The sequence below is a fragment of the Rana temporaria genome, chromosome 2 (assembly GCF_905171775.1).
Source record: "Rana temporaria chromosome 2, aRanTem1.1, whole genome shotgun sequence".
NCBI lineage: Eukaryota > Metazoa > Chordata > Amphibia > Anura > Ranidae > Rana > Rana temporaria.
This window is the reverse complement of record NC_053490.1, coordinates 299,019,713-299,044,520: the sequence shown is the minus strand read 5'-3', so window position 1 is coordinate 299,044,520 and position 24,808 is coordinate 299,019,713. Positions and strand designations below refer to the sequence as shown.

The following is a 24,808-nucleotide window of genomic DNA, read 5'->3' as shown; positions in this document are numbered from 1 at the left end:
GCATGTATTGGCAATCATGTGTACGTTAAATAGATCAAACTAGAGTCCTGTCTATTCCGAGAGTGGAGAGCAAAGAGGCAAATATCCAGCCCAAACAATGAGACTCACAAGGTGAGCACCAAAGCACAATGAAATCACTCCTTTAAACTTCTGTGAGCCCAAAATGTAAAAAACATACAAATGCCTTAATTCCACTTCCGGGGGGGGGGGGGGGGGGGCAAAGTATGTAAATCTTCCAAGAAAATACCTAAAAAAATAAGTAAATAAAAACCCATATGGGAATCCAGCAAAAACATCTCCACAGCAATCCTCCTATCTTCACATATGCGCCTGTGAAGAGCGGGGGATTGCTGTGGATTGCGTGAGCCAGTGGTGGAATTATCGGGGTCGCCCGTTCGTTCCGCCGCGGGGAGGGGGCTTTCGCCCGCTGAGCAGAGAGAACACTGGCTGTGCGAGACTCTGCACCGTCCCACCCGCCTATCCAGAGAGAGAGACTGTAGGGAGGCGGGGCGAACACTGAAAAATAAAGTCAGCTGGCACCAATCGTGGAGGGGAGGTGCTCTCCCCATGAGGAAAGGCATGGTGACGGAAGTAAGTGATGGATTGCAGTGCAATCGATCCATCCAAACCCCCACCACCTCTGCTTCCTCCTGATCCCATCCCTACCCCCATCACTTCTACAACAGAGGTGATGGGGGGATAGGGATGAGATCAGTGGGGGGAGGGGATGGGGATGAGATCAGTGGGGGGGGATGGGATCAGTAAGAGGTAAAGGTGGTGGTGGGAGAGGATGGCACCACTGTTGTCACCCCCCCTACGTACCACCGCTGCCACCCCCCAAGTACCACCGCTGCCACCCCCCAAGTACCACCGCTGCCACCCCCCCACGTACCACCACTGTCACCCCCCCCAAGTACCATCGCTGCCACCCCCAAGTACCATCGCTGCCACCCCCCAAGTACCACCGATGTCACCCCCCAAATACCACCGCTGCCACCCCCTCAAATACCACTGCTACCACGCCCCCCCCTCAATTATCACCACTGCCACCCCCTCAACATCACCACTGCCACCCCCCCCCCCCCCCCTCAACAACTGCCGTTCCTGCCTCCCTAAAAAAAAAAAATATCAAAATCATGATTTTTTTTGGGGGGGGGGGGGGCCTTCGTGATTTCTTGCACCGGGGCCCTAAAATTTCTAGTTACGCCTCTGGCGTGAGCTCTCTGATTCAAACCTCTTTGCATGCTTCTTCACTCCCCTGATGCAGTAGCTCTGAATTAAGCATTATAGAGCTTACTCCTGTGATGGTGGAGGTGAGTAGCAATGACCAGGCCTCTCTTAGCAATGTCCTAGTAATTGTTCTAGTCAGGCTTCAGGAGATATGTAAATGGGCTACACATATAGCAAAGGCATTAATCAACTTTAGTCAGAGGTGTTTTTATCTACAGATGTCCCTCATCTGTATAGGAGTTTTTTTTAAAAGGTGGACTAACCCTTTAAGTTCTTACAACAGCTGCTTTTCTAGGCAAATGTATCAAAAAATAATCAGACATATTCCACACAAAATCAATGTACAAATCGAACCTACGTGTCAAACAGTCAAGAAGACAGATAAATACAGAGAAAATACAGAGAAAACCTGAAGCCTCAGCTACACTGACCGCATGCAAATTTCAGATAAGCTCTGTACAACACAAACACTTGCAAAGATTGTCTATCAAAGAAATCCAATTGAATGTATTCTAAGGCAGTGACTCATAAATAGAATATACTTTACATTCTTATCAAGGGTTCAAAAGATGATGGTTTTTGGTACTGCAATATTTAAATGTATTTTTCTCTTTGAATTCCCACTCCAAAATTAACATTTTGTTATCTGCAGACTGTCTAAAGGACTCTATTAAACATATTTTGCTAATTCCACTCACTTCAAGCATTATATAAAATTAAACTCTACTTTAAATATGTCAAAGGGGTTTAATTCATGATTTACATGAACCACTGACCTAAAAGAAAGATCGGTTTCTAACTGGGTTCTTTTGGACAATGTTGTTTTCTGTAGATAATGGCAGGGGTTCATTTACTAAAACTGAAGAGTACAGAATCTGGCAGGGTTGTGCATGGTAGACAACCAGCTTCTAACTTCAGCTTGTTCAATTAAGCTTTGACAAAAAAATCTGCAAGCTGATTAGTTTCTATGCAGATCTGCACCACATTTTGCACTCTCCAGTTTTAGTAACTATGCAGTCAACTCTGAACTTTGCATCTACACACCATCAACCTTCAGAAACACCAAATGTTGTTTTGACGTTTTTAACCACTAGAGTACCGGGCCATCGTCAAATGACGGCTCCACGGTGACTCTGAAAACTCAACAGGACGTCTATTGACGTCCTGTATTCCTCCGGCCACTGGGGGGCGCGCGAGCGCGCCGGCGGCGGCGCGCGCACGCCTGGCGCGTCCCCGAGATGCCGATGCGCGTGCCTGGCGGTCGCGATGTCCGCCAGGTACCAGCGATCGGTAACGAAAGAGCAGTGACGTGGAGCTCTGTGTGTAAACACAGAGCTCCACGTCCTGTCAGGGGACAGAGGAGACCGATCTGTGTCTTTTGTACATAGGGACATAGATCTGTCACCTCCCCCAGTAACACCCCTTCCCCCACAGTTAGAACACAATACAGGTATACATATTAACCCCTCCCTCACCCCCTAGTGTTAACCCCTTGAATGCCAGTCACATTTATACAGTAATTAGTGCATATTTATCGCATTAATCGCTGTATAAATGTGAATGGCGCCAAAAACGTGTCAAAAGTGTCCGATGTGTTCGCCGCAATGTCACGGTGACAGTAAAAAAATCACAAATCGCCGCCAATACTAGTAAAAAAATTAATAAAATAAAAATGCCATAAATCTATCACCTATTTTGTAAACGCTCTAACTTTTGCGCAAACCAATCAATATATGATCATTGTGATTTTTTTTACCAAAAATATGTAGAAGAATACGTATCGGCCTAAACTGAGGAAAAAAATAGTTTTTTTAAAAAAAATTGTGATATTTATTAAATAAAAAAGTAAAAAATAGTGTTTTTTTTTAAAAATTGTCACTCTTCTTTTGTTTATAGCGCAAAAAATAAAAACCGCAGAGGTGATCAAATACCACCAAAAGAAAGCTCTATTTGTGGGAACAAAATGATAAAAAAATTGTTTGGGTACAGTGTAGCACGACCGCGCAATTATCATTCAAAGTGCGACAGTGCTGAAAGCTGAAAATTGGCTTGGGCAGGAAGGTGCGTAAGTGCCCGGTATGGAAGTGGTTAATGTTGTTTTGACATGTCCTTTCTGAAATGTTCATATACTGTATATCCACTTCACACCAAAGATCATAGCCTGTTAGGGAGTGCCATGTTGTCTCTTTTTAGGCAGCTGCAATAGCCATCGGGATGGGAAGTAGGTGGCAGAAAGGCATGTATATGGCATGCATATTTAACCAGCTAGCTTACTCCCGCTTTTGGGGCCACCCAACAACCTGACATCTGAGGGAAATTATCTACCTGTCCTGGTTCTACCCCCTTAATTTTACAATTAACTGATAAAGAACTTAGCAGAAATAATAAATAGCCTTTATTTTTACTAGATAGAACACGGTAAAACACACTAAAACTGACCAGTTGTAATCTTTAGCCCAGATTCTCAAAGGGCTTACGACGGCGCAGCGCCATGTACGCCGTCGTAAGTCCTAATCTGGGCCGTCGTATCTATGCGACTGATTCTTAGAATCAGTTACGCATAGATATCCATTAGATCTGACAGGCGTAAGTCTCTTACGCCGTCGCATCTTAAATGCAATTTTTTTTTGTCCGCTAGGTGGCGCGTCCGTCGTTTTACCCGTTGAGTATGCAAATTAGCTAGATACGCGAATTCCCGAACGTGCGCGCGGCCGACGCAGTAAAGTTACGACGTTTACGTTAGGCTTGTCCCGGCGTAAAGTTGCCCCTGCTATATGAGGCGCAACCAATGTTAAGTATGGCCGTCGTTCACGCGTCAAAATTTATAAATTTACGTTGTTTGCGTAAGTCGTCCGTGAATCGGGCTGGACGCCATTTACGTTCACGTCGAAACCAATGACGTCCTTGCGACGTCATTTGGAGCAATGCACCCTGGGATATTTTACGGACGGCGCATGCGCAGTACGTTCGGCGCGGGAACGCGCTCAATTTAAATGCTACACGCCCCCTACACACCTAATTTAAATTAGGCGGGCTTACGCCGGGTGATTTACGCTACGCCGCCGCAACTTTACACGCAAGTGCTTTGTGAATAAAGCACTTGCATGAAAAAAAATTGCCGCTGCGGAGATACGCCAGATGTACCAGAATCTGGCCCTTTATGTTTAAATTCCACAAACAAAGAGATACGGGTAACTCACCCTTGTTATGTTTTGCACTCGGAACAGACGGGTTATGACATCTTCATCTACAGAACCAGACACAAACTGAACTTCCATTGGTCCATATCTGGAGATTCCACTGTCTGGCCAGTACTGCAAGCATGGCTGGGGTGAACAAAGAGGAGAGTTAAGAGAGCATTGCTATTACACCTTGGGGTGTATAAATAGAAAAAAAGCTCTGGGCAGGGTAAACACATATTATCGAATACATTCAATATTTACTAATGCAAAGTACTGGTAAGTATTATTATTAATAATATATAGTATGTATACTGTGCTTTACAATATAAAGAGGGACATTACAATTACAATACAGTTCAGTACAGAAGGAATAGGAGAGCCCTGCTCATGGAACTTACAATCCAAAGGGAGGGGGAGGTGGTACAATAGGTAATTGTGGATGATCTGATGGAGGCGACTCAAGTACAGTTTTTAGGTGAAGTTTAAGCGGAAGTGGTGTGACATCCATACTGATATGTCTCTCAGTAAATTTGTGATATGTGAGGAGATCAAGGGGGTGCACTGTGCAGTAGAGAGATAGATCTAGGTGTCATCGATTTAAAGGTGGTATTGGAATCTGTGGGAGGTTATCAACTGGCCCAGGGAAAATTTGTAGTGAGAGAATAAAAGGGGCCCGAGGACAGAGCCTTAGCGTACCCCAACAGAAAGAGAAAAAGGGATGGAGGAGATGGTGTTGAAGGCAGTAGTGTATTTAGGTTTTTTGCTACCCTAGGCCTGACTAAACTCGTGCACCCCCTAATTTAAATATGACCCACCACTTTCTGTCAAGGCCACACCCATTTATGTTTAAGACCCACCCTGAAATTTACGAGTGGGGACACTAGTTCTTAGGGCCGGGGGAGGGGACATTGGATTCCCTTAATTTGCATAGATTTTCTCTCACTTCCTGTTTGGCTATGGGGCAAGAAGTGAAGGGAAATCTCTGCAATGGGACAGGGATGGTAAAAAATAAACTTACAGGGGCTATAACCCTCCCTTACTCTATCCAAAATGGAAAAGAAAAGTGTTGCCTATAGTTCTACTTTAAGCACAAATTTCTGATAATTTTATGGAGAGGACAAAGAAGCTACAGTATAACCATGCCAATGGTGCAGCAGAAAACATATAGCACAGTGAGGAAGGTTTGTGGTCCAGGATGAAAGGACAGTCAAAATTAGAAGCAGCTTGCATTACACTAAGGCCTCGTACACACGGCCGAGGAACTCGACGTGCCAAACACATCGAGTTCCTCGGCCAGTTCAGCCCTGAAGCCGCCGAGGAGCTCGGCGGGACGAGAGCTCCCATAGAACAACGAGGAAATAGAGAACATGTTCTCTATTTCCTCGTCGAGCTCCTCGTCGGCTTCCTCGGCCGAAAGTGTACACACGACCAGTTTCCTCGGCAGAATTCAGCCAGAAACTCGGGCGGAAGCTGAATTCTGCCGAGGAAACTGGTCGTGTGTACGGGGCCTAACAGTGTAGTGCAAGCTGGCGGGGACTCTTTCCGTGCTGCCCCCCTGCAAAGTGCTGCCCTAGGCCAGGGGCTTGTTGGCCTAGGCCAGGATACATTGTTGGTTGAAGGTACCACTGAAAAATGCGCTGAGATAGGTGAGAGAAAAACCAGGAAAGAGCAGAGTCAGATGCCAAGGGAGTAGAAGTTATTAAGGAGGCATGGGTGGTCAACTGTTTCAAAGGCAGCAAAAACGTTTAAGTGTATGAGTATGGATTAATTGTCATTGGTTTTAGCAGTTAGTAGGTCATTAGTGAGTTTTAATAGGACAGTTTCAGTGGAATGTTGTGGGCAGAAGCTAGATTGTAGGGCAGGGGTGTCAAACTCAAATTCATTAGCGGCCGCATCAGCAGTCTGGTTGTCCTCAAAGGGCTGGTTGTATCTGTAAGACTACAGTGGGGATCGAAAGTTTGGGCACCCCAGGTAAAAATTTGTATTAATGTGCATAACGAAGCCAAGGAAAGATGGAAAAATCTCCAAAAGGCATCAAATTACAGATTAGACATTCTTATAATATGTCAAAAAAAGTTAGATTTTATTTCCATCATTTACACTTTCAAAATTACAGAAAACAAAAAAATGGCGCCTGCAAAAGTTTGGGCACCCTGCAGAGTTAATATCTTGTACTGCCACCTTTGGCAAGTATCACAGCTTGTAAACACTTTTTGTAGCCAGCCAAGAGTCTTTCAATTCTTGTTTGAGGTATCTTTGCCCATTGAACTTGTTTTCAAAATGCATCAGGCTTGTCTATATGTTCATTTGCAAGGTTCAAACGCTGATTTTTGTGGTGAGGACGTAGAAGAGGTTTTCTTCTGATGACTCTTCCATGAAGACCATATTTGTACAAGTATCTCTTTATAGTGGAATAGTGTACCACAACTCCAGTGTCTGCCAGATCTTTCTGGAGGGATCGTGTAGTCAAACGTGGGTTTTGAATTGCTTTTCTCACAATCCTGCGAGCTGTTCTGTCTGATATTTTTCTTGGTCTTCCAGATCTTGCTTTAACCTCCACTGTTCCTGATGACTGCCATTTCTTAATTACATTCCGAACAGAGGATATTGACATCTGAAAACGCTTTGCTATCTTCTTATAGCCTTCTCCAGCTTTGTGAGCGTGAACTATTTTCAGTTTCAGTTTTCTAGACAACTGCTTAGAAGAACCCATGGTGCTGATTGTTGGGGCAAGGTCAGATGAGTCTGGGCATTTAAAACCTTTGAGATTGACATCACCTGGTCTTCCCGGACGATGATTGAGAACAACCCATGACACTGGCAGGTCTCAGCTTTGCAAAGGGGGCAGTGCATGCTATAAATTCTGCAGGGTGCCCAAACTTTTGCAGGCGCCATTTTTTAGTTTTCTATAATTTTCAAAGTGTAAATGATGGAAATAAAATCTAACTTTTTTTGACATATTATAAGAATGTCTAATCTGTAATTTAATGCCTTTTGGAGATTTTTCCATCTTTCCTTGGCTTCGTTATGCACATTAACCACTTAAGACCCGGACCTTTATGCAGGTAAAGGACCTGGCCAGTTTTTGCGATTCGGCACTGCATCGTTTTAACTGACAATTGCGCGGTCGTGCGACGTGGCTCCCAAACAAAATTGGCATCCTTTTTTTCCCACAAATAGAGCTTTCTTTTGGTGGTATTTGATCACCTCTGCGGTTTTTATTTTTTGCGCTATAAACAAAAATAGAGCCACAATTTAAAAAAAAACAATATTTTTTACTTTTTGCTATAATAAATATCCCCAGAAAAGATATAAAAAAAAGTTTTTTTCCTCGGTTTAGGCCGATACCTATTCTTCTACCTTTTTTTGTTAAAAAAATTTGCAATAAGCGTTTATCGATTGGTTTGCACAAAATTTATAGCGTTTACAAAATAGGAGATATTTTTATTGCATTTTTATAAAAAATAATTTTTTACTACTAATGGCAGCAATTAGAGATTTTTTTCATGACTGCGACACTATGGCGGACACATCGAACCATTTTGACACATTTTTGGGACCATTGTCATTTTCACAGCAAAAAATGCTATAAAAATGCATTGTTTACTGCGAAAATTACAATGCAGTTTAGGAGTTAACCACTAGGGGGCGCTGTAGGGGTTATGTGTGACCTCATATGTTTTTCTAACTGTAGGTGGGGCGGGGCCGGATGTGTGACATCATTGATCGTGTTTCCCTATATTAGGGAACACACGATTAATGAAGCTGCCACTGTGAACAACGGGGAAGCTGTGTTTACACACAGCTCTCCCCGTTCTTCAGCTCCGGGGACCGATCGCGGGACTCCGGCGGTGATCGGGTCCGCGGGTACCATGGTCACGGAGCTTCGGACCGGGTCACGGGCCACGGCTGGGCACTTAAAGAGGACGTACAGGTAAGTGCTTGTGCCCAGCCGTGCCATTCTGCCAACGTATATCTGCAGGAAGCGGTCCTTAAGTGGTTAATACAACAATTTTTACCTGGGGTGCCCAAACTTTCGATCCCCACTGTTTATATCTACTCTTTATCATATTAAATAATTGCCTCTGCATTCAAATATTACTGATCTTAGTGATAGTTTAAGAAATTACTATTATTTTTATTATTATACACGATTTATATTTAAATAGCGCCAACAGTTTGCACAGCGATTTACAAGAGTGCAGACAGTGCAGTTACAATACAATACAGGAGGAATTAAAGGGCCCTGCTCATTAGAGCTTACAATCTATCAGGGAGGGTCAATGATACAAAAGGTAATAACTGTGGGGGCTAAGCAGAACGAGGAAGGACACGCCAAGATGAAGACATGCAAACATCCCTGATGTATTTTCCTTCTGTGAACTCCTGCCATCGCCTCATCGCCACTTGAGCCATTTAAGGGTCCGTAAGCTGTATCTTCAACTACATTACTGACCAAACAGCTTACTACGCCATTTGACCAGACCAAACATCCGCAGTCTTTGGAGGAAAAGGCCCTGTCTAGGTATTAGCCACAAGTGTCTAAACTTGTGCAGCTGGTAAGCTTGTATTTTGCGTGGTGGTGTTCATACTATAAAGTCACAAGATTTTCACTCAACCTTTGGTTGCTGGTCCATCCTTCATTGAAGGAACCATCAAAATCTTCAATAGTCATTGGAGGGCTCTTTAAAAATGTCATATGTGTCACTGTTTGGGACTTCCTATAATAATTTCTAATCACTTTTTATTTTATTCATTTTATGTTTTGTGTTTACATATTTGATTAACATGTCACTTTAAGAGCGCAGATATTCAAGTGTACAACTATTGTACAACTTATTTAAAATAATCCCCTCCCCCTTCTCAGATGTCAAGACTTTTTAGGTGTGTGCTACATACAGAGTGCAGAGTTCAGGAATTTTCTATGTATAGAGTGCAAAGTTCAAGAGTGCGCAATGCATAGAGAGTGCAGGGTTCACAGGTGCACCATGCACTGAGTGCAGGGTTCACAGGTGCACTGTGCACAGAGTGCAGGGTTCACAGGTGCGCTATGCACAGAGTGCAGGGTTCACAGGTGCGCTATGCACAGAGTGCAGGGTTCACAGGTGCACTGTGCACAGAGTGCAGGGTTCACGGGTGTGATATGCACAGAGTGCAGAGTACAAAATGTCTCCCCTATAAAAAAGTACAGCATAATCAGGTCATTGATCTTACTTCAACAAAAGGTAGGTCATTATCTTACCCATGCAGAGTTAGATTGATTTAGTTGGTTCAGCATGACAATGCTGCTACAGCCATAGTCATAGACTAGCCTCCAGAAGTCTGTGATTGTGTTTTGCAGAGGATGCACAGTAACAATGACATGTGAACTTTTCTTGTAACTCTGGAAAACAGCAAAGAATATATGGTGACAGAATTACAAACAAACCATTAAGAATATTGGATAAACCAGAGGAAAGGATGTAATACTCAAAAGTAATGAAGAGGGGCATAACAATCAGATGATCATTAAAATTTACAATTCAGATAAATAAATAGGGCATGTTATTGAGTAAAAAAAGTATTTTTCTTGCTGCTCTCATGCTTATATGACCGAAGTCCTGGTAAACCTAGATCACATAGTCTATGGCTACAAGGAGGTAGGAGTCTGCAGACCCCATCTGGTAGACCTTCAGAGAGTTAAGATGATTAGCAAGGCATATCTCTGCAACACTACTATGCTAGAGGCAGCATTTACTGCATAGCTCAAACCATGTATATACCATATTTAGACTAATTCGTTAATTTGGAAATTTCAGAATTAACGAAAACCCGTTTACCAATTTTAGCAAATATTCGTAAATTCGAATAGTCTAAAATTTGGAAATTCAAAAATCTAAAATAACAACTAACTAATTATTACTTAACTGTTACTAACTATTAAATTATAGGTATTGGAATTTCCTTTCAAATTTGGCTGTTAGTGAACATAACAAATACATCCGAAGTTACGAATTATCCAAAATAACGGCATTCGTTATTTCCAATAATTTGTAACTTTGGATAAATTCATATTTGTTACATTCACCAACAGCCAAATTTGAAAGGAAATTCCAATACCTATAAATTAATAGTTCGTTATTATTAGCTAGTTAGTTATTCTTTAGAATTTTCGGATTTTCTTTCTTATTTTCGGATTTTTGAATTTACGAGTTTTCTAATTTACGAATTTCGATCATAACAAATTACCTGCAAAAAAAAAAAAAGAATGAAACACTAAAAAAAAATTCAGCAGTGCAAATGTCTAATACAGTATATAAATATACAGAAAAAGGGTTTAAAGTGGTACTAAAGGCTAAGGTTTTTTATTTAAACAAACAGGTGCGATGCGGGAACGCGCATTGGATTTGCAGGGTTCTTGCATCGCACTAGTGTGAACCGGGCCTAAAAGGACTACTTTTCGTGCCCAGTGGCCTGTTGTGGTGCATTAACATGCAATCACTAAAGATGCACAGACTTCCATGATACACTGCCGTGAGTCTATGTAGTTGCCTTAATGTTAATAGGCTTATAGATGTGTGTTAACATTTAAAAGCATTGCCCCGGATTCAGGAAACACTTACGCTGACATATCTTGAGATACGCAGTGTAAGTGCACAGATGCGCCGTCGTATCTATGCGCCTGACTCTTAATACAAGATACGCCTGAAATTTGGCTTCATCCGACCGACGTAAGTCTCCTACGCCGACGTATCTTGGGCGCATATTTACGCTGGCCGCAAGGGGCGCTTCCATTGATTTACGCGTAGAATATGTAAATGACCTAGATACGCCGATTCACGAACGTACTTGCGCCCGTCGCAGTAAGCTACGCCGTTTACGCAAGGCGTGCGTCCGGCGTAAAGTTATTCCACATATAGGAGGCGCATCCCATGCAAAAGTATGGACGACGGAACACCCGTCGTATTTTACGTTGTTTACGTAGTAGTATGTGAGTGGGGCTGGGCGTAGGTTACGTTCACGTCGTAGGCATTGAGCCATCGAATCTTAGGTAGTATGTTTGCCGTTCGTACGGACCATCATTTGCATGGGGTCACGGTTCATTTAAATGGATCACGCCCACCATCCACCTACTTTGAATTAGGCGGGCTTATGCCGAATGATTTACGTTCCACTGGCGCAACGTAGGGAGCGAGTGCTTTGTGAATACTCTGCTAGCCTCTCTGGGATACATCGGCGTAGCGCATATGAGATGCGCTACGCCGGCACAAAGATGCGCCGATCTACCTGAATCTGGCCCATTGCTTCTACGTGCATTTTTAGTGGTACATGCACCAGGACTTAGGCGGCAGCCATGTTTTCTAGTCTACAGTGCCTTCTGCATAGTACTGCAGTGCAGTCTGTATTACTGTTCTCTGTGTCCAGCTTCTCAGTCAGCCTAGACTCCAAATGATTCAGAGAAAACAAGATACTCTCTCTGTGTCTTATTCTATATGTAATTTTTTTTTCTCACAGCAGTTGTTCAGAAATGTTGCTGACTTGCACTGTCTGACCTACAGATTGCTGCAAGAGCGAGAATCTACAACTTCTCTACATAAAATGGCATCATGAAAATATAGCTTAGTGAGGAAATGGAGAATGTGAAAATCGCATCCAAAATTGCTTCAGGTAAGCTTTATAGTAATAATATAAAAGGTGTGCTTGCTGAAAACACACTACAACCTCCTTTTAAAGACTAGATGTAGAAAAAATACAATAAAGGACTCCAAATACAGCCAGAACACTTCTCTCCAATTTGTACTCCAGTGTTATATACGTACATCAGTAAGGGCAGCATTAATGTAATTGCTGGTGTCCTCTCCATGAGCGGACAAGAGTAAGGGAAGAGAGCGATCTGGTGGCAACACATCCATGCTTCGGTTTTTATCTCTGTTGTGTGGTAACAAAGCAACACTGCATTCTTCAACACCAAGTTGTGCGGTCACGGAATTAAGGGTCTGCAATAAAAGAAATATACTGGTATGTTGAATAATAACGTAAAATGTAGGTTTTTACAGGGATTTACTGGTTTTAAAGAAATGTGGACTAAGGTTAATGAAAACCTGTGCCCATTTTAAGGTTTGCTTTATTGGGGGCATTACATGTGGTCTATTCTCCCACACATCTTTAAAGGAAAAAGTACAGCCAAAGCTTGTTCTGTACTCCTGTGACCCGTTTTCAGCAACCTGCTTTCAGCTGACATCACAGAGCTGGTCGAGGCTCAGGAAAAAGATTGCAACCATATGGTTGAGATCCGCCCACATGCCTGGACAAGCCACTGAGAGCTTGAGTTTTTATATTATGCTTGCCTCTGCATATGGTGTGAACAATCAGTGCATTTTTTTTCCATCAGTTTTTATACACGTATACTGTGAACGAGGCTCTAAATACCCATATTGGCAACCACTAGTCCATTATACAGAAAAGTGAGCACTTTAATGCAAGGGAGTACAACCATAGCAACACAAATTGTAATTCATTCAAAATGGTACAATACCTGGAATTCATCTCTCAGGTGTGTCGAATTGCTCTGTGTGTCTATCTGTAGCATCTCCTTGTAGGTTTGTTTGAAGTCACAAATTGGTATTGCTGTATCACCACACAGGCATGCCTCCAGGATTGCATCGTGGATAAAAACGTACTGCTCCTGGATCAATCAAAATGGAGACAACTAATTGTTGGCAAACACTTTGCTTGCACCAATTTTTCTCTTAACACATGAACCCCCTAACCTGCTTTATTACCTGTGTTTGAACCATGTTTATACGCCGAGAGCATAGTGTTTTGACACAGTTGTAAATATCCACAACCCCTTCACATTCTGCCATGTCCAGCATTACATCTAGGACAATGTAGCAGCCTGTCCTTCCAGCTCCTGCACTGTAAAGACAATGATATAAAGGTTAATGCCATACATTGAGAAAACATGAAACACGTTAGTAAACCTGTGTACACTCCATTACTGACCTGCAATGTACTACAACAGGCCCAGCATCAGGGGGTGTGGAGGACTTGACTCTTCGGATAAAGGCAAGCAACCCTGTGGCATGACATGGTACACCATGTTCTGGCCATGAGAGAAAGTGGAACTGCTTTACTTCATGTCTGGCAGTATAACCACGCTAAAGAAAATAAAAAAATAGATGTGTTGGTCTTTAACATTTTTTCAGGAAAGTTTGTACCTGACAGGGAACATCTAATTTGCAGACAAACTTAGCGATAACTAGAGTGAGAATGGAGCGGCCTACAAAACAATTATGCAGTGCAAATATTTTTTTCTCTCTCCACAATATCAAATCAGGTACTTTACCCTCTTATTTATGAGTGGGTATGTAATGCAGAGGCTGAAGCTAAAAACCTATAATATACTCAAGGTGTCTTTTTTACTAAAATTTGTATTTTGAGGCACAATGTACGAAAGCATTCAAATCTAGGTGTAGGAACACGTAAGAAGCAAGATATCATTAAGAAAGCTTCAAATGTGGACAAACTTTAATACCACTTCCTATAAAAAATTCCATATACAGTACCTCTATATAATACCTTTGGTGTGCACTCCCAAAAAATGTGTAAAAATGTGTAAAAATACACAGGAGAATATTGATTGGTATCTTAGCAATGGGGGGGGGGTCCCTATATAGCTTGATGACACTGACTGGCCTGTAGCTTCCAGAGAAGTCTGTACAGAATGCAACACATCAAGCAAGGTATGTCACCAGGCAGAGCGCCAGGGATCCAGTCAGGAAGATAATGGGATTGTAACTTCTGAGGGTACACAGTGTTACATGAAGATTGGATGTGGTTCAAAGTACTGCTTTCATCATAAGATGTGAGTGTATTTTCAATGACATACTAATAAATCTTTACTGTAACGGACAGTACTAGATGTCCCCTTTTTGTTTATAACGAGGAACATACATATAATAAGTTTCCTAGAATATGATGATAGCAGTCTAAGCTGGAAGGTCATGAATGTTGGATGAATAAAGCTTCATTACAAAAGCGTGTCAGACCTCTTGTAAAGCTAGAAGTCAACAACTGAGGGTGAGTGTATATGTATTCATACACAAGTAGTGGTGATCTCAGCAAGAGGTGGTGGCTTTATCAAGCAAGTGATGGAGGTGCTTTATAGTATGATGGCAATTATATGGACACTAACCATTTGGGGACTAGTGCAAGAACACATGTTTTGATATCTTTGTTGGGACCGGAGTGATAATATATTTAATACATACTGCAACACTGATATTTTATTAACATTCAGTCCTTGAGCTTCAGTCAAATGACTCGGGTCTGAGAGGACGATGTTGGGAGAATAACATCATCACTCTACTTCAGGCAAGATGAAGCATTTCCTAAAGCTGGCCAAATACTGATTTCAATTCTGATCAGTGTGTGCTCCCCCACTCAACAGAAGTTGATTGTTTGTTGAGCATTGGAAAATTGATCAGCGGCTGCAGCCAATCAGCTGTAGTCACTGATCAGTGGGGTTCGCTGTCAGAGTATATCCCCCTCATGGTGGTGATATCGTAGGAGATATCTGATGACAACGTTAGGACACCTAACACAGTACCCTCCCAAGCCATTCTTAACGCGTTTCATCCTCCCACAGGGCCTAATCGTAGTAGTGGGAGTGGCATACAGCTCTCAGGTTTTATGCATAATGAACTGCCGTTCCAAACTGAAATCACTAAAAACAAAATAAGGAACAGATGGACAAGTAATAACAAGGAAAAAATTAGACACTGCAAGTAATGCCTGCTTGTTCGACACTGCTGCAAAACAAAATACATGTGTAGTGCCAATAAGGACATGCAGACGAACAATATATTTTCAACCCTGTGATGTTTAAAGGCTCAAAAAGCCATAACAGTTATATTAATAATTTATTTTTGGGGTGCCTTATGTACAGAGCAAAAACACAAAATCCAGCTGTGCACAAAACAAAAGAAACCTGAAGAAAAATGTCTAAATTATCAAAACAGGAAGGACCCAAATCCAATGAAAAGCATTTATTTATTTTTTATGTTAAAAAACAAAAACAAATGAAAAATCCAAAGTAGAAAAAACGAAATGTGTTCTTCTCTATTTCTCTTATTAGAAAAAGGGTAAAAAAAGCGAAATATTCAGCAGATATGAATTTGATAAAATTATAACCAGGAAAGGGAGGGGGTTTTACAGTAAAGACATATTCTGAAAGCTAGAAACAGAGTATCACAGGCATTTTATCAATTGCACAAAAAATTATTTACAATCTTCAACCTGAAAAAGTTAAAACTGACTACTGTAGTGCTCAATTTGCTGGCTTACATTTAGATTATTATTATCTCATAGTGAATGTTTGATATATATTCAATAAACGTGTAAAAGGACACTTATTGATGAATGCTGAATTGTGTTGATCACAAGCCTACTTCTTAAGATTTAGTCTCTTACCCGTTCCAGAGCAAGTGTCCTCACAGTATATTCTGCCAAGGTTTCTGTGTTAATCAAAGTTATGCGAATATCTCCATATGTTTCAGTGGTATCTGGCCAATATTTGCTGCACTTCACCTGGATGGGGTGTAAAATGTACAGGTTTACGGATAAAAAAAAATGTTTTTTTTCATTCAAATACCCTTTGTACGAGTGCCTTTGCTTGTTGTCTAATCTTAATACATTGGTAATTGTGTAACTTGCCACACTTAAATATGATAATGTACAAGGTGACTCAATTAAAATGAAATATAACATATATATAAAACAAACACATGTGCATATATGTATTATAGGTGAAAAAAATTTAAGATTAGGTCTTAAAAAACACTGCAGTGACAGTTTGCAAAAAGGGAGTGTTCAATCAACTTTAAAAAATCACCACGTGAGCCTTCACCAGCCACAAGCAATGGACTCTTACCAGAACATGAGGACTCCATTACAGAGTCAAAGAAATCAGCATAAATATTACAAACCCATCAAGCAAAGATCTGGTTCATATGGTTTGGCTGGAGTTCAGCTGTATATCTCATGGATTCAATCAATGGCAATCATAAATGCACAAAATTCCACATAAAATCACGGACCAAAGGTACTTAGCCTCATTATCAATATATTATATTGATAATGAGGCTTGGTTACTTTTGGTCCTCCGGCCATCTTGGTTTTGATAGTGAGGCTTGGTGCCATCTGGTCCCGGCCGGGCGGCCATTTTCCATTTTCCAAACGAGGCTTGGATGGCTTTGTCGGCCATCTTAGAATACAGGAAGTACAATTTGAGACCAATAATCATGGGGTCACCTACCTTATCAAGTATATATAATGACATATATATAATGACATGCATGAGGAAAAGCGTACCGTTTATGCCCAATGATGTCACATATGATGAAACAAGTTGAACGGAGCTAATGCACGTGATGTGGCCACGACTACTTGGACTGGTAATTTTTGTGAAGCATTGTTTGGAACCTCTATCATGCATGTTGGAAATGTTATGCATACAAAGTGCATATTGTTTTTATTTATACTTCGAAGTGCAATAAAAAAAATGTATACGGTTTTACACTATGTAGATTCTTCCATTCTGATTTTATGTGCCATTTATGGTTGTCATTGATGTTACCATTGATTGGATTCATGAGATATACTGCTGAACTCCAGCCAAACAATGTGAACCAGATTGATATGATTGTCATATTTATGCTGATTTCACTCTGTAATGAAGTCCTCATGTTCTGATAAGAGTCCATTGCTTGTGGTTGGTGAAGGCTCGCGTGGTGATTGTTAAAGTGGATTGAAGCCCTAATCTGAACTTTTTTTTTTTACTTACATATGCACACGTGTTTGTTTTAAATTTTATGTTATATTTCATTTTAATTGGGTAACCTTTATATTTTAGAACAGCAATTTACACAATTATCACTGTTACATAGTTTGCCTGACTATTTTTTTTTTTTTTTGGCCAGCAGCTTTTTTTCTGCCATCGGTCTTTCATAATATTTTTTTTCATCTTAATACATGACACCCAAGAAAGTAGAATACTTAAAAGAATTATTAAAATGTATACCGTTTTAGAATTCACCTTTTCATTTAAAATGTTTAAAATAACAAAATACAATGTTTTATTTTGTTTGAGTCAGGTATATATGAAATATTGCATATGCATTTGAAATTTTTTACTTTTTTAGCCAGCTGGTCGATTTCCAAGCCTCAGGCCAAAGGCAAAATTCAATACCCCCTGTCGGAATCAGAGACCACACCAGTCTTATAACCTTTTCAGGGTTAAAACAGCCAGTGAGGAAGCAACATATCACCTCCCAGCCTCCTGTTAAATGACTTCTGAAAGCAACTTTTGCTGTACTCTCTCTTTAGAAAACCCATCCTCTGTGAATATATAATGTTAGTAGTGCATGTATATTAAATGTTTCTCTGTAAAATAAAAATATTGTATAAATTATAAAAAAAAAATATTATTAAATAAAATGTATCATCGTTTTCTTTTAAATGTATGTTTTTTTGCTAATCCAGAGAAACTCTGTTCACTTCAAAGACAGCATTTAACGTCAAAGAACACTGGACCGGCAAAAACATGTGCACCTAATATATTAAAAAGTACATGTGAACAATAATGTGCTTGAGCTACAATCTGATATGCAAAACCCGAGTTAGCCAAGGATAGGAAATACAACGCAACTTGAAAAGCCTAGGCCACCAGTTGCATTTTCAGTGTGTGAGAACTTAATTTACTTAGATAGAAGAAAATCTGCCCACATTATGCATCAGTTAGACATGCACAGCCAGAAGGACTGAAGAGAAAGGCGAGACCCAATGACAAAGACAGATAGAAGGAAGGGACAAAATGTCTGTACCCCCCTGCAGGCTAACATGAATTTATTGCCTCTTCTCAGAGCACTAACAACAAAAATAATGTACTTTGAACGGAGCATATTTTTCTCCAGGAAAATGATAAAAAGGCATGAGAAAAATGCTTAGATGGCACATGGAGTCCATCCAGGCGAGCAGAAGGAGAAGTATGGTTCATGAAGTGTGTTAAGCCTACGACTGTGTGATGGATGCAATACAAGACACACAGTGATAAAGAGAGTAAACTAATTACATCGCTTTCACGTCAGCAATGTTTGGGAGGGTGCTGAAGGAAGACTGCTAATGAGAAGGGAAAATTAGACCAGCAGAGACCAAACAAAATCATTACAGTTAATGGAGATTTACGAGAAAACACAATTTAAAAAATGATCTGATGTAAGGAACATTGTTCTTAATTACCCGTCAGAGCAACACAGCGACAATACTAATCATATTAGCCATGCAAAAAAAAGCATCCAGTTCACAGCAACAACTGCTATTTCTCTTTACAACTATATGTCTACGTGACAAAGGCCATATTCTTATGAATATAAATTTGTGAGAAATATCAAACATCTGCTGGATTCTGTTTTTCGTCTTTTTTGTCTATATATGATTATCCCATTCATAATCTACCTTTATGTGACATTCCTTCCCATAGCTGCAGAGCCAACACATTATGCATTCAAGAAATGGGCTTAATCAATGTACTGCTAGTCTCCCTCAGCTGGGAAAGATTAAACATGGATCTGTGGATTTCTCTATCAAAGGAGTTAACCGTCAGTCTGCTGAGTTATTTCTTAGCCACAGGCAAACTTTTAATATTTGTAAAAACAGGAAAGCAGCAATTCTAGCTCACAACGCTACTTTTTAGGGAACCTGCCATGACAGACACATCTATGATCTCTCTTCCTGAAAAGGCTAACTGCCTGGCTGTCATTCTCTCTCTGATTTTAATACCTTGAGTTATTGATCTGGAACATGTACAACATGTTTCTCCGATCTTCCTAACCTGTATAAACGGCCCTAGACAGATAGCAACTCACATCACTAAAGCTAGCAGGTTAGAATTACTGCAATTTTTAGAATGAGCTCAGCAATTGCAGTCCCCATACCTTTTTTCCTGGAAGGTTTGCCTTTAGAAAAATATGTCAATATAAAATATAAGAGTCTTGGAGCTGACTTCAATGTCTTTTGTTCGCTACTTGATGAGTCCTAGTCTTGTAATAAATATGTGCACAGAAGATGTTGGGATCCCTAATTGTTTATTCTGGGTCACTGATTTACTAACTAGTAAAAAAGGATGAAGATGACAACCCCGGAGCCTACAACTGCTCAATTGTAGCTCCCAGATTTATATTATGATAGATTTCCTTTAACCTTTTAAGAGGCAAAATGCAAGCAGAGAAACATTAGATTAGCTGTGGCAACTGTAAACATGTCCATGTCTAAGCAGAGGTGACAGCATTCCCAAGGTCCTGTGATGCAACTAACTATTACTAACTACCCCTGCTGCACACTTTTATAAGGTTTTAAATTATAGCTAGTTTCTCCTTATATCAGTATAATGCCTAGGCCCCTTTCACACAGGGTGGACTAAATTTTGATCAGCAAAGGATCTGTCTGTCGACCCCCTGCTGATGAGGACAGAGCGGGTGGGTGACAAGTCCATATCCACACAGTTTCTGCAGAGCAGACATGGACAGAGTCAACTCTTCTATATGGGCGGGTGAGAGTAAACAGAATCTGCTGTACACTTATACCCAGGCTACCTCCGATCTGCTCCACCTAAACTAACTAACAGGTGGATCTGATTGAAACACCAGCGTGAAAGGGGCCTTAAAACTCAACTCAATCTTTGCAAACACTTTACATAGTTCAGTTGAGCCAACTGGGCCCAAATGAACTATGTCCCTCCCTAACATATGACGCAGCTGGATATGCAGTAAAAAATGTATGTAGCGGAGGTTCGAGCCAAAACTTTCAGTCTTATACACAGAACACAGTAGAGTCTATCACATCGGCGCTCAGCCATTCAGAGTAAGCAATGTATTTTCTCACTGAATAGAAAGCTTCCTCTGATTGGCTGAGTCAGATGCTGTGACATCATCAGCCCGTCTCTCTGACTCAATCAAAGGAAGCTTTCTATTCATTGATAGAATACATTGATTAATCTGAATGGCTGAGCATCGCTGTGATAGACTTTACTGTGTTCAAGGTATAAAACTGGAGGCCTCGGCTTAAACCCAGAACACAGTGCGGTATGCTGTATGTAGCCCCAGCTATTTACAGTTTATACCACACATCCAGCAGCTTCACATGTTAGTGAGGGACATAGCTTTGCCCAAACCAACTACGGTACGTAAAGTGTATAAAAAGATGGGGTTCAGCTTTAACATAAGTACAGTCTGGGTAGCCACTAGCTGAAAAGTCTGTGTTCCCTGTCTTTAGAGTTTTAATAACCCCCAGTTTGTGTTCCAGTCAGTGGTGGGAATCAAAAAGCAGATACTGATCTGTGTGGGTTGGTTTCCTGTAGATATATTGGCCCAAGTACCTCATACACATCAAAATACAAGGTTTTAGTGAACGCAAACTCAGTGGAAAAATGACAACACACACTTTTGGCCATTTACTTTTGGTTATGTCCATGTTAATTGAGAAATTACACAAATGCAGGCTTTCTGATACCAAAGATATGATTATGTAACTAGAACAGGGTGGTTCCACAATTTTTACAGCTCCAATCCTGTTCTTGGACAATCAACATACACATTTCATAGTGATTATATTCAAGGGTTAGTTTACCTTTATCATCAAAAATGCCTATGCAGGTAAGGGTTGTCTGTAGGTAAACAAACTGCAACTTTGGCTGAAGTTGGACAATGCCCTTGCTATAGGCCATTGGCATCCACCCATCCTCTCTTGTTGCTGGGCTTCTCCTAGCTGCTGCTAATCACCCCAGCCATCACATGGGTTAACTCTGAAACCCTCGCACTTGTGATGCTCTGTCACAGCATCACTGAGCTCAGAGTTAATGTGATGGGGGAAAATGTGTGCATGTGTGATATGTTTGAATAAGAGAAAAAGCTTGCTTTTCGTGATGGTGGGGATGAGCAGTAATAGCTGGGAGTGTCCTAGCAACACTAGGACACAAGGGGACCATCTCTGGGAGTTTGTTGGCCTGGTTTCAAGAGGTATGTCAATGTCCTACATGTATTGAAAGGGCTAACTTTGGTCAAAGCTGCATAGTTTGTTTTTACCTACAGGCGCCCCTTACCTGCATAACCGTAAAGGTGAACTAACCCATTATCTTGCTGACACTTAGTAGAACAGATGAAGTGGCTTGGAGAAGCTACAAACTGTCTTCAACGTAGTTGAATGTGACTAATTCTTACTAGCTTTATAGAGATCTAGATAAATAACTTTCAAATAAATAGCAAGTAGTAACACATAAGAAAGCCCTTTCTCTTTATAGGAAAAAGACCCATCTTTATTTGTACCAGAAGAGGTTGCACAAATGGGCATTTGGATCTAACCTGAATCCTGAGTTCTTTCGAAAAAATGACCTCTAAGTATTTACGCTAATATAACCCAAACAGCAAGCCTCTCTTAAAAATTATCATCATAACGTTCATCATGTACTTTCTTCAAACATACATAGTAATCAGAATAATACATACCCTTCCAACTTCCACCAGCTTGGTGATCATAACTATACTTGAGCAGTGTTCTTGCCAAACCATTCTCCAAAAGTCATAGATCATGTCTTGCTTGGGACCTGCAGTAGATCAGTAATCAGACAGTAATTATGCATTTCTAGAAATTATTACATGTAAGAGCTGCTTTATCATGTATCATTGATTAATCTCAGATTTCAGATGAATCATAGGCAAAGTTGAAATCCCCTTCAAATCTTATTAGCTATGCCATATTCTCCTTTTATATTATGGGCTGCCACAGGCACAAATATGTGATCATTCAGATATAAACAGGAATTTGTATCATACTTTGTGCCTGTGCATGGGGGTCACTATGCATACATTAGCACCAAAGAATACATACACCCACTCTCTTTAATAAAAAAATACATTAATAGAGCACATAATTGTATTTTTCCTATAGCTTGCCTGTAAAATCCTTTTCTTGGAGTACATCACGGGAGTGCTGCCATAATAATGAATATGTGGTTATATGCCACCTATAGGTGAATAGGCATTGGCAGACAGTCAAACAGAAAGTCCTCCCCTACATAACCCCTCTTACACAGGAAGTACCTCAGTTTTGGGATTGAGCACTTAGATAGACCTCATGTCCCTATTCAGTTTGAAACTGCTACAGTTTAATTGCTTTAAAATAACAAGCCCATAACTTCTGCCCCAAGAGCCGACACAAGGCAAAGACTGACCCGACTAAAGAAGGAGCGAACCACTTCAGAGACTGTTTTAAAACCTTATGGTCTGAGATACTCTCAAACACAGCAACCTCAGATGCATCCCTCACTTAGGAGGAAACCTGGGCAGTCTCCCATCCATGTGCTAACTAGACTTTATCCAAGATCAGGCGCCACAGTGGCTCAGATAATCCTGATGCCATTGGTCCAACAGAAGATGTGAACACCGTCAGACCACTGAACCTGAGGACGGTGTACCTGCCTTTTTTTCTGGAGGGGAAATAGCAGCCCGTACTTTTAGGAAGTACACAGAGCATGTTTTAAACAGCACACTGCCCCTAGGGGGCTACTGAGAGAAAAAGAGACAGTCAGATCTCTTTTTTTTTTTTTAAAGAGAAACTGCAAAAGAATACAGACTTACCATTCCTGCTGCAGGACTCTGAGCATAACAGGAGTCTAATCTTCACCCATCACAGCAGGCTTTGTCATAAAAGACTATAATGTGGGGTCCACTACCCTGGACCTATATAGCCCCCTGCAGGGAAGCACCTTGGTCAGAAAAACACTGCACAAGGTTCCATTATGCAGGGTCCAGCGCCGTAAGGCTGCAGTACAGGCAAACCTCAAGGAATCTTCTCTCCTTCTAATGAGGCTCGGGTACAATCCATTTTGGCCGACAGCTTTTTTTTCAAATAGATGCAAATGAAGTCCATGATTCTAAATAGAACAGTCCAGACCTCCAAGTATGCTCCAAGAGCAAATGTATCATATCAGTTTGACTATCTGCCAGTGTCCATTTCCCTATAGATAACCACATAGTCATTATTATGGCTGCTCTGTGTCCCTTGATGTACGATAAAGAAAAATGATATTTGCTTTTGTATTTTTTTCATAAAACTGTTTATGCTCAGTTGTATACATTACCCGGTATTTCAAAAAGTTTGACATTGGGATTGTTGTTACCAGCATTAATACCAATGAAACAATAGTGCTGATTTTACCATTACCACCTACCTTGTGTTGCAATGAAGTGGTTTGATCTGTGATATCCCTACAAATGAAAGAAAAAAAGTAAATATGAACATTACAGTGCTACCTTCCAGTCTGTCCAAAAATCCCACCATGCAGTTCAGCAAGCACTGTGATCCCACAAAGAGACAGGTAGAGTAATAGGCTTAGGGGTGGACAGACAAATGGTGTGTGCTTATCAAATAACACTTACACCACAATCTTTACAGGACTCAAACAAATTCTAAAAACCAAGATTTGGGGTAGTGTCACATGGATGCATACTGCAATCAGCGCTTAGAGCTTTATTAGCCTGTCCAATGTAATCAATGTTCGTGGAGCACATACGTTCCAAATGTAATCAGTGCTAATCCTGTTTACAGGCAAAAATACAATTTATGAAAAGGATGGACAAGAAAAAGTGTGTGTTGCTTGTAACAACCAGTCAGCATTCAGATATTTCTGTATTACAGAAGAAAGAATTAATACTTAATACTTAACTGCTTGTTACAGGCAATGTAGTCACTTTTCTTTACTCTAAGTTTTAATTAGTGAGACCACATAGTGCCATGTGACTCTACTCATAAAATAAAGACAAAAGAGAATAAAAATGAGAGCTTAATGGTGAAATGACAGGTGGAGAGGAAGCCATTCTTAAGAGATGCCTTAAAAAATAAATCTTGTTTTAGGTAACAGTTAGTGACAAACTAAAAGCTCAAACTGAAATCAAAAGCAAAAAAAAAACATAGCTATATGACATACCAAGTTTGAATTAATAACATGGTTATGAATTTGTAATCTGATACAGATTACTAACCTTGGACTGAATGATGTATTTGTATGGAAAATGAAGATGAATGAAATATGAAGCATTATTAGAGGAAGAAAGTGGGGATCAGAGATTCCTGAGAAATATTAGGTAAATAGAGAAAGCATGAAATAGATCATGTACAGAGGGGCTTATGAAAGGAAAATTAAAGAATAAAAAGGGCGATTGTAGAAGAAAATAAGGACAGAAGTACGAGGGATTGGGGAGAAGAAGCTGGAAGTTATTGATATATTAGAATTTATGGTTTTTAATCGGAGGGTACTAGTTGTCTTAGTATAATAAGGTGGTATAATTCCAGCACTTATCCCA

General features: G+C 40.6%; 1 protein-coding gene across 4 annotated transcripts in view; it reads right to left on the bottom strand.

Moving 5' to 3' along the window:
• PTPRU (protein tyrosine phosphatase receptor type U) overlaps positions 1 to 24,808 on the bottom strand; it is a 161,538-nt gene that overhangs the window by 9,885 nt on the left and 126,845 nt on the right. For all 4 annotated transcript variants that reach the window (XM_040337281.1, XM_040337282.1, XM_040337283.1 and 1 more), the window contains 9 exons: positions 23,677 to 23,713; positions 21,953 to 22,050; positions 15,867 to 15,983; positions 13,398 to 13,552; positions 13,175 to 13,310; positions 12,928 to 13,077; positions 12,212 to 12,388; positions 9,655 to 9,795; positions 4,431 to 4,556 (listed from right to left, as the gene is read on the bottom strand). In XM_040337281.1, the coding sequence (XP_040193215.1) occupies positions 4,431 to 4,556; positions 9,655 to 9,795; positions 12,212 to 12,388; positions 12,928 to 13,077; positions 13,175 to 13,310; positions 13,398 to 13,552; positions 15,867 to 15,983; positions 21,953 to 22,050; positions 23,677 to 23,713 (1,137 nt within the window). The remainder of the gene's footprint in view (positions 1 to 4,430; positions 4,557 to 9,654; positions 9,796 to 12,211; positions 12,389 to 12,927; positions 13,078 to 13,174; positions 13,311 to 13,397; positions 13,553 to 15,866; positions 15,984 to 21,952; positions 22,051 to 23,676; positions 23,714 to 24,808) is intronic.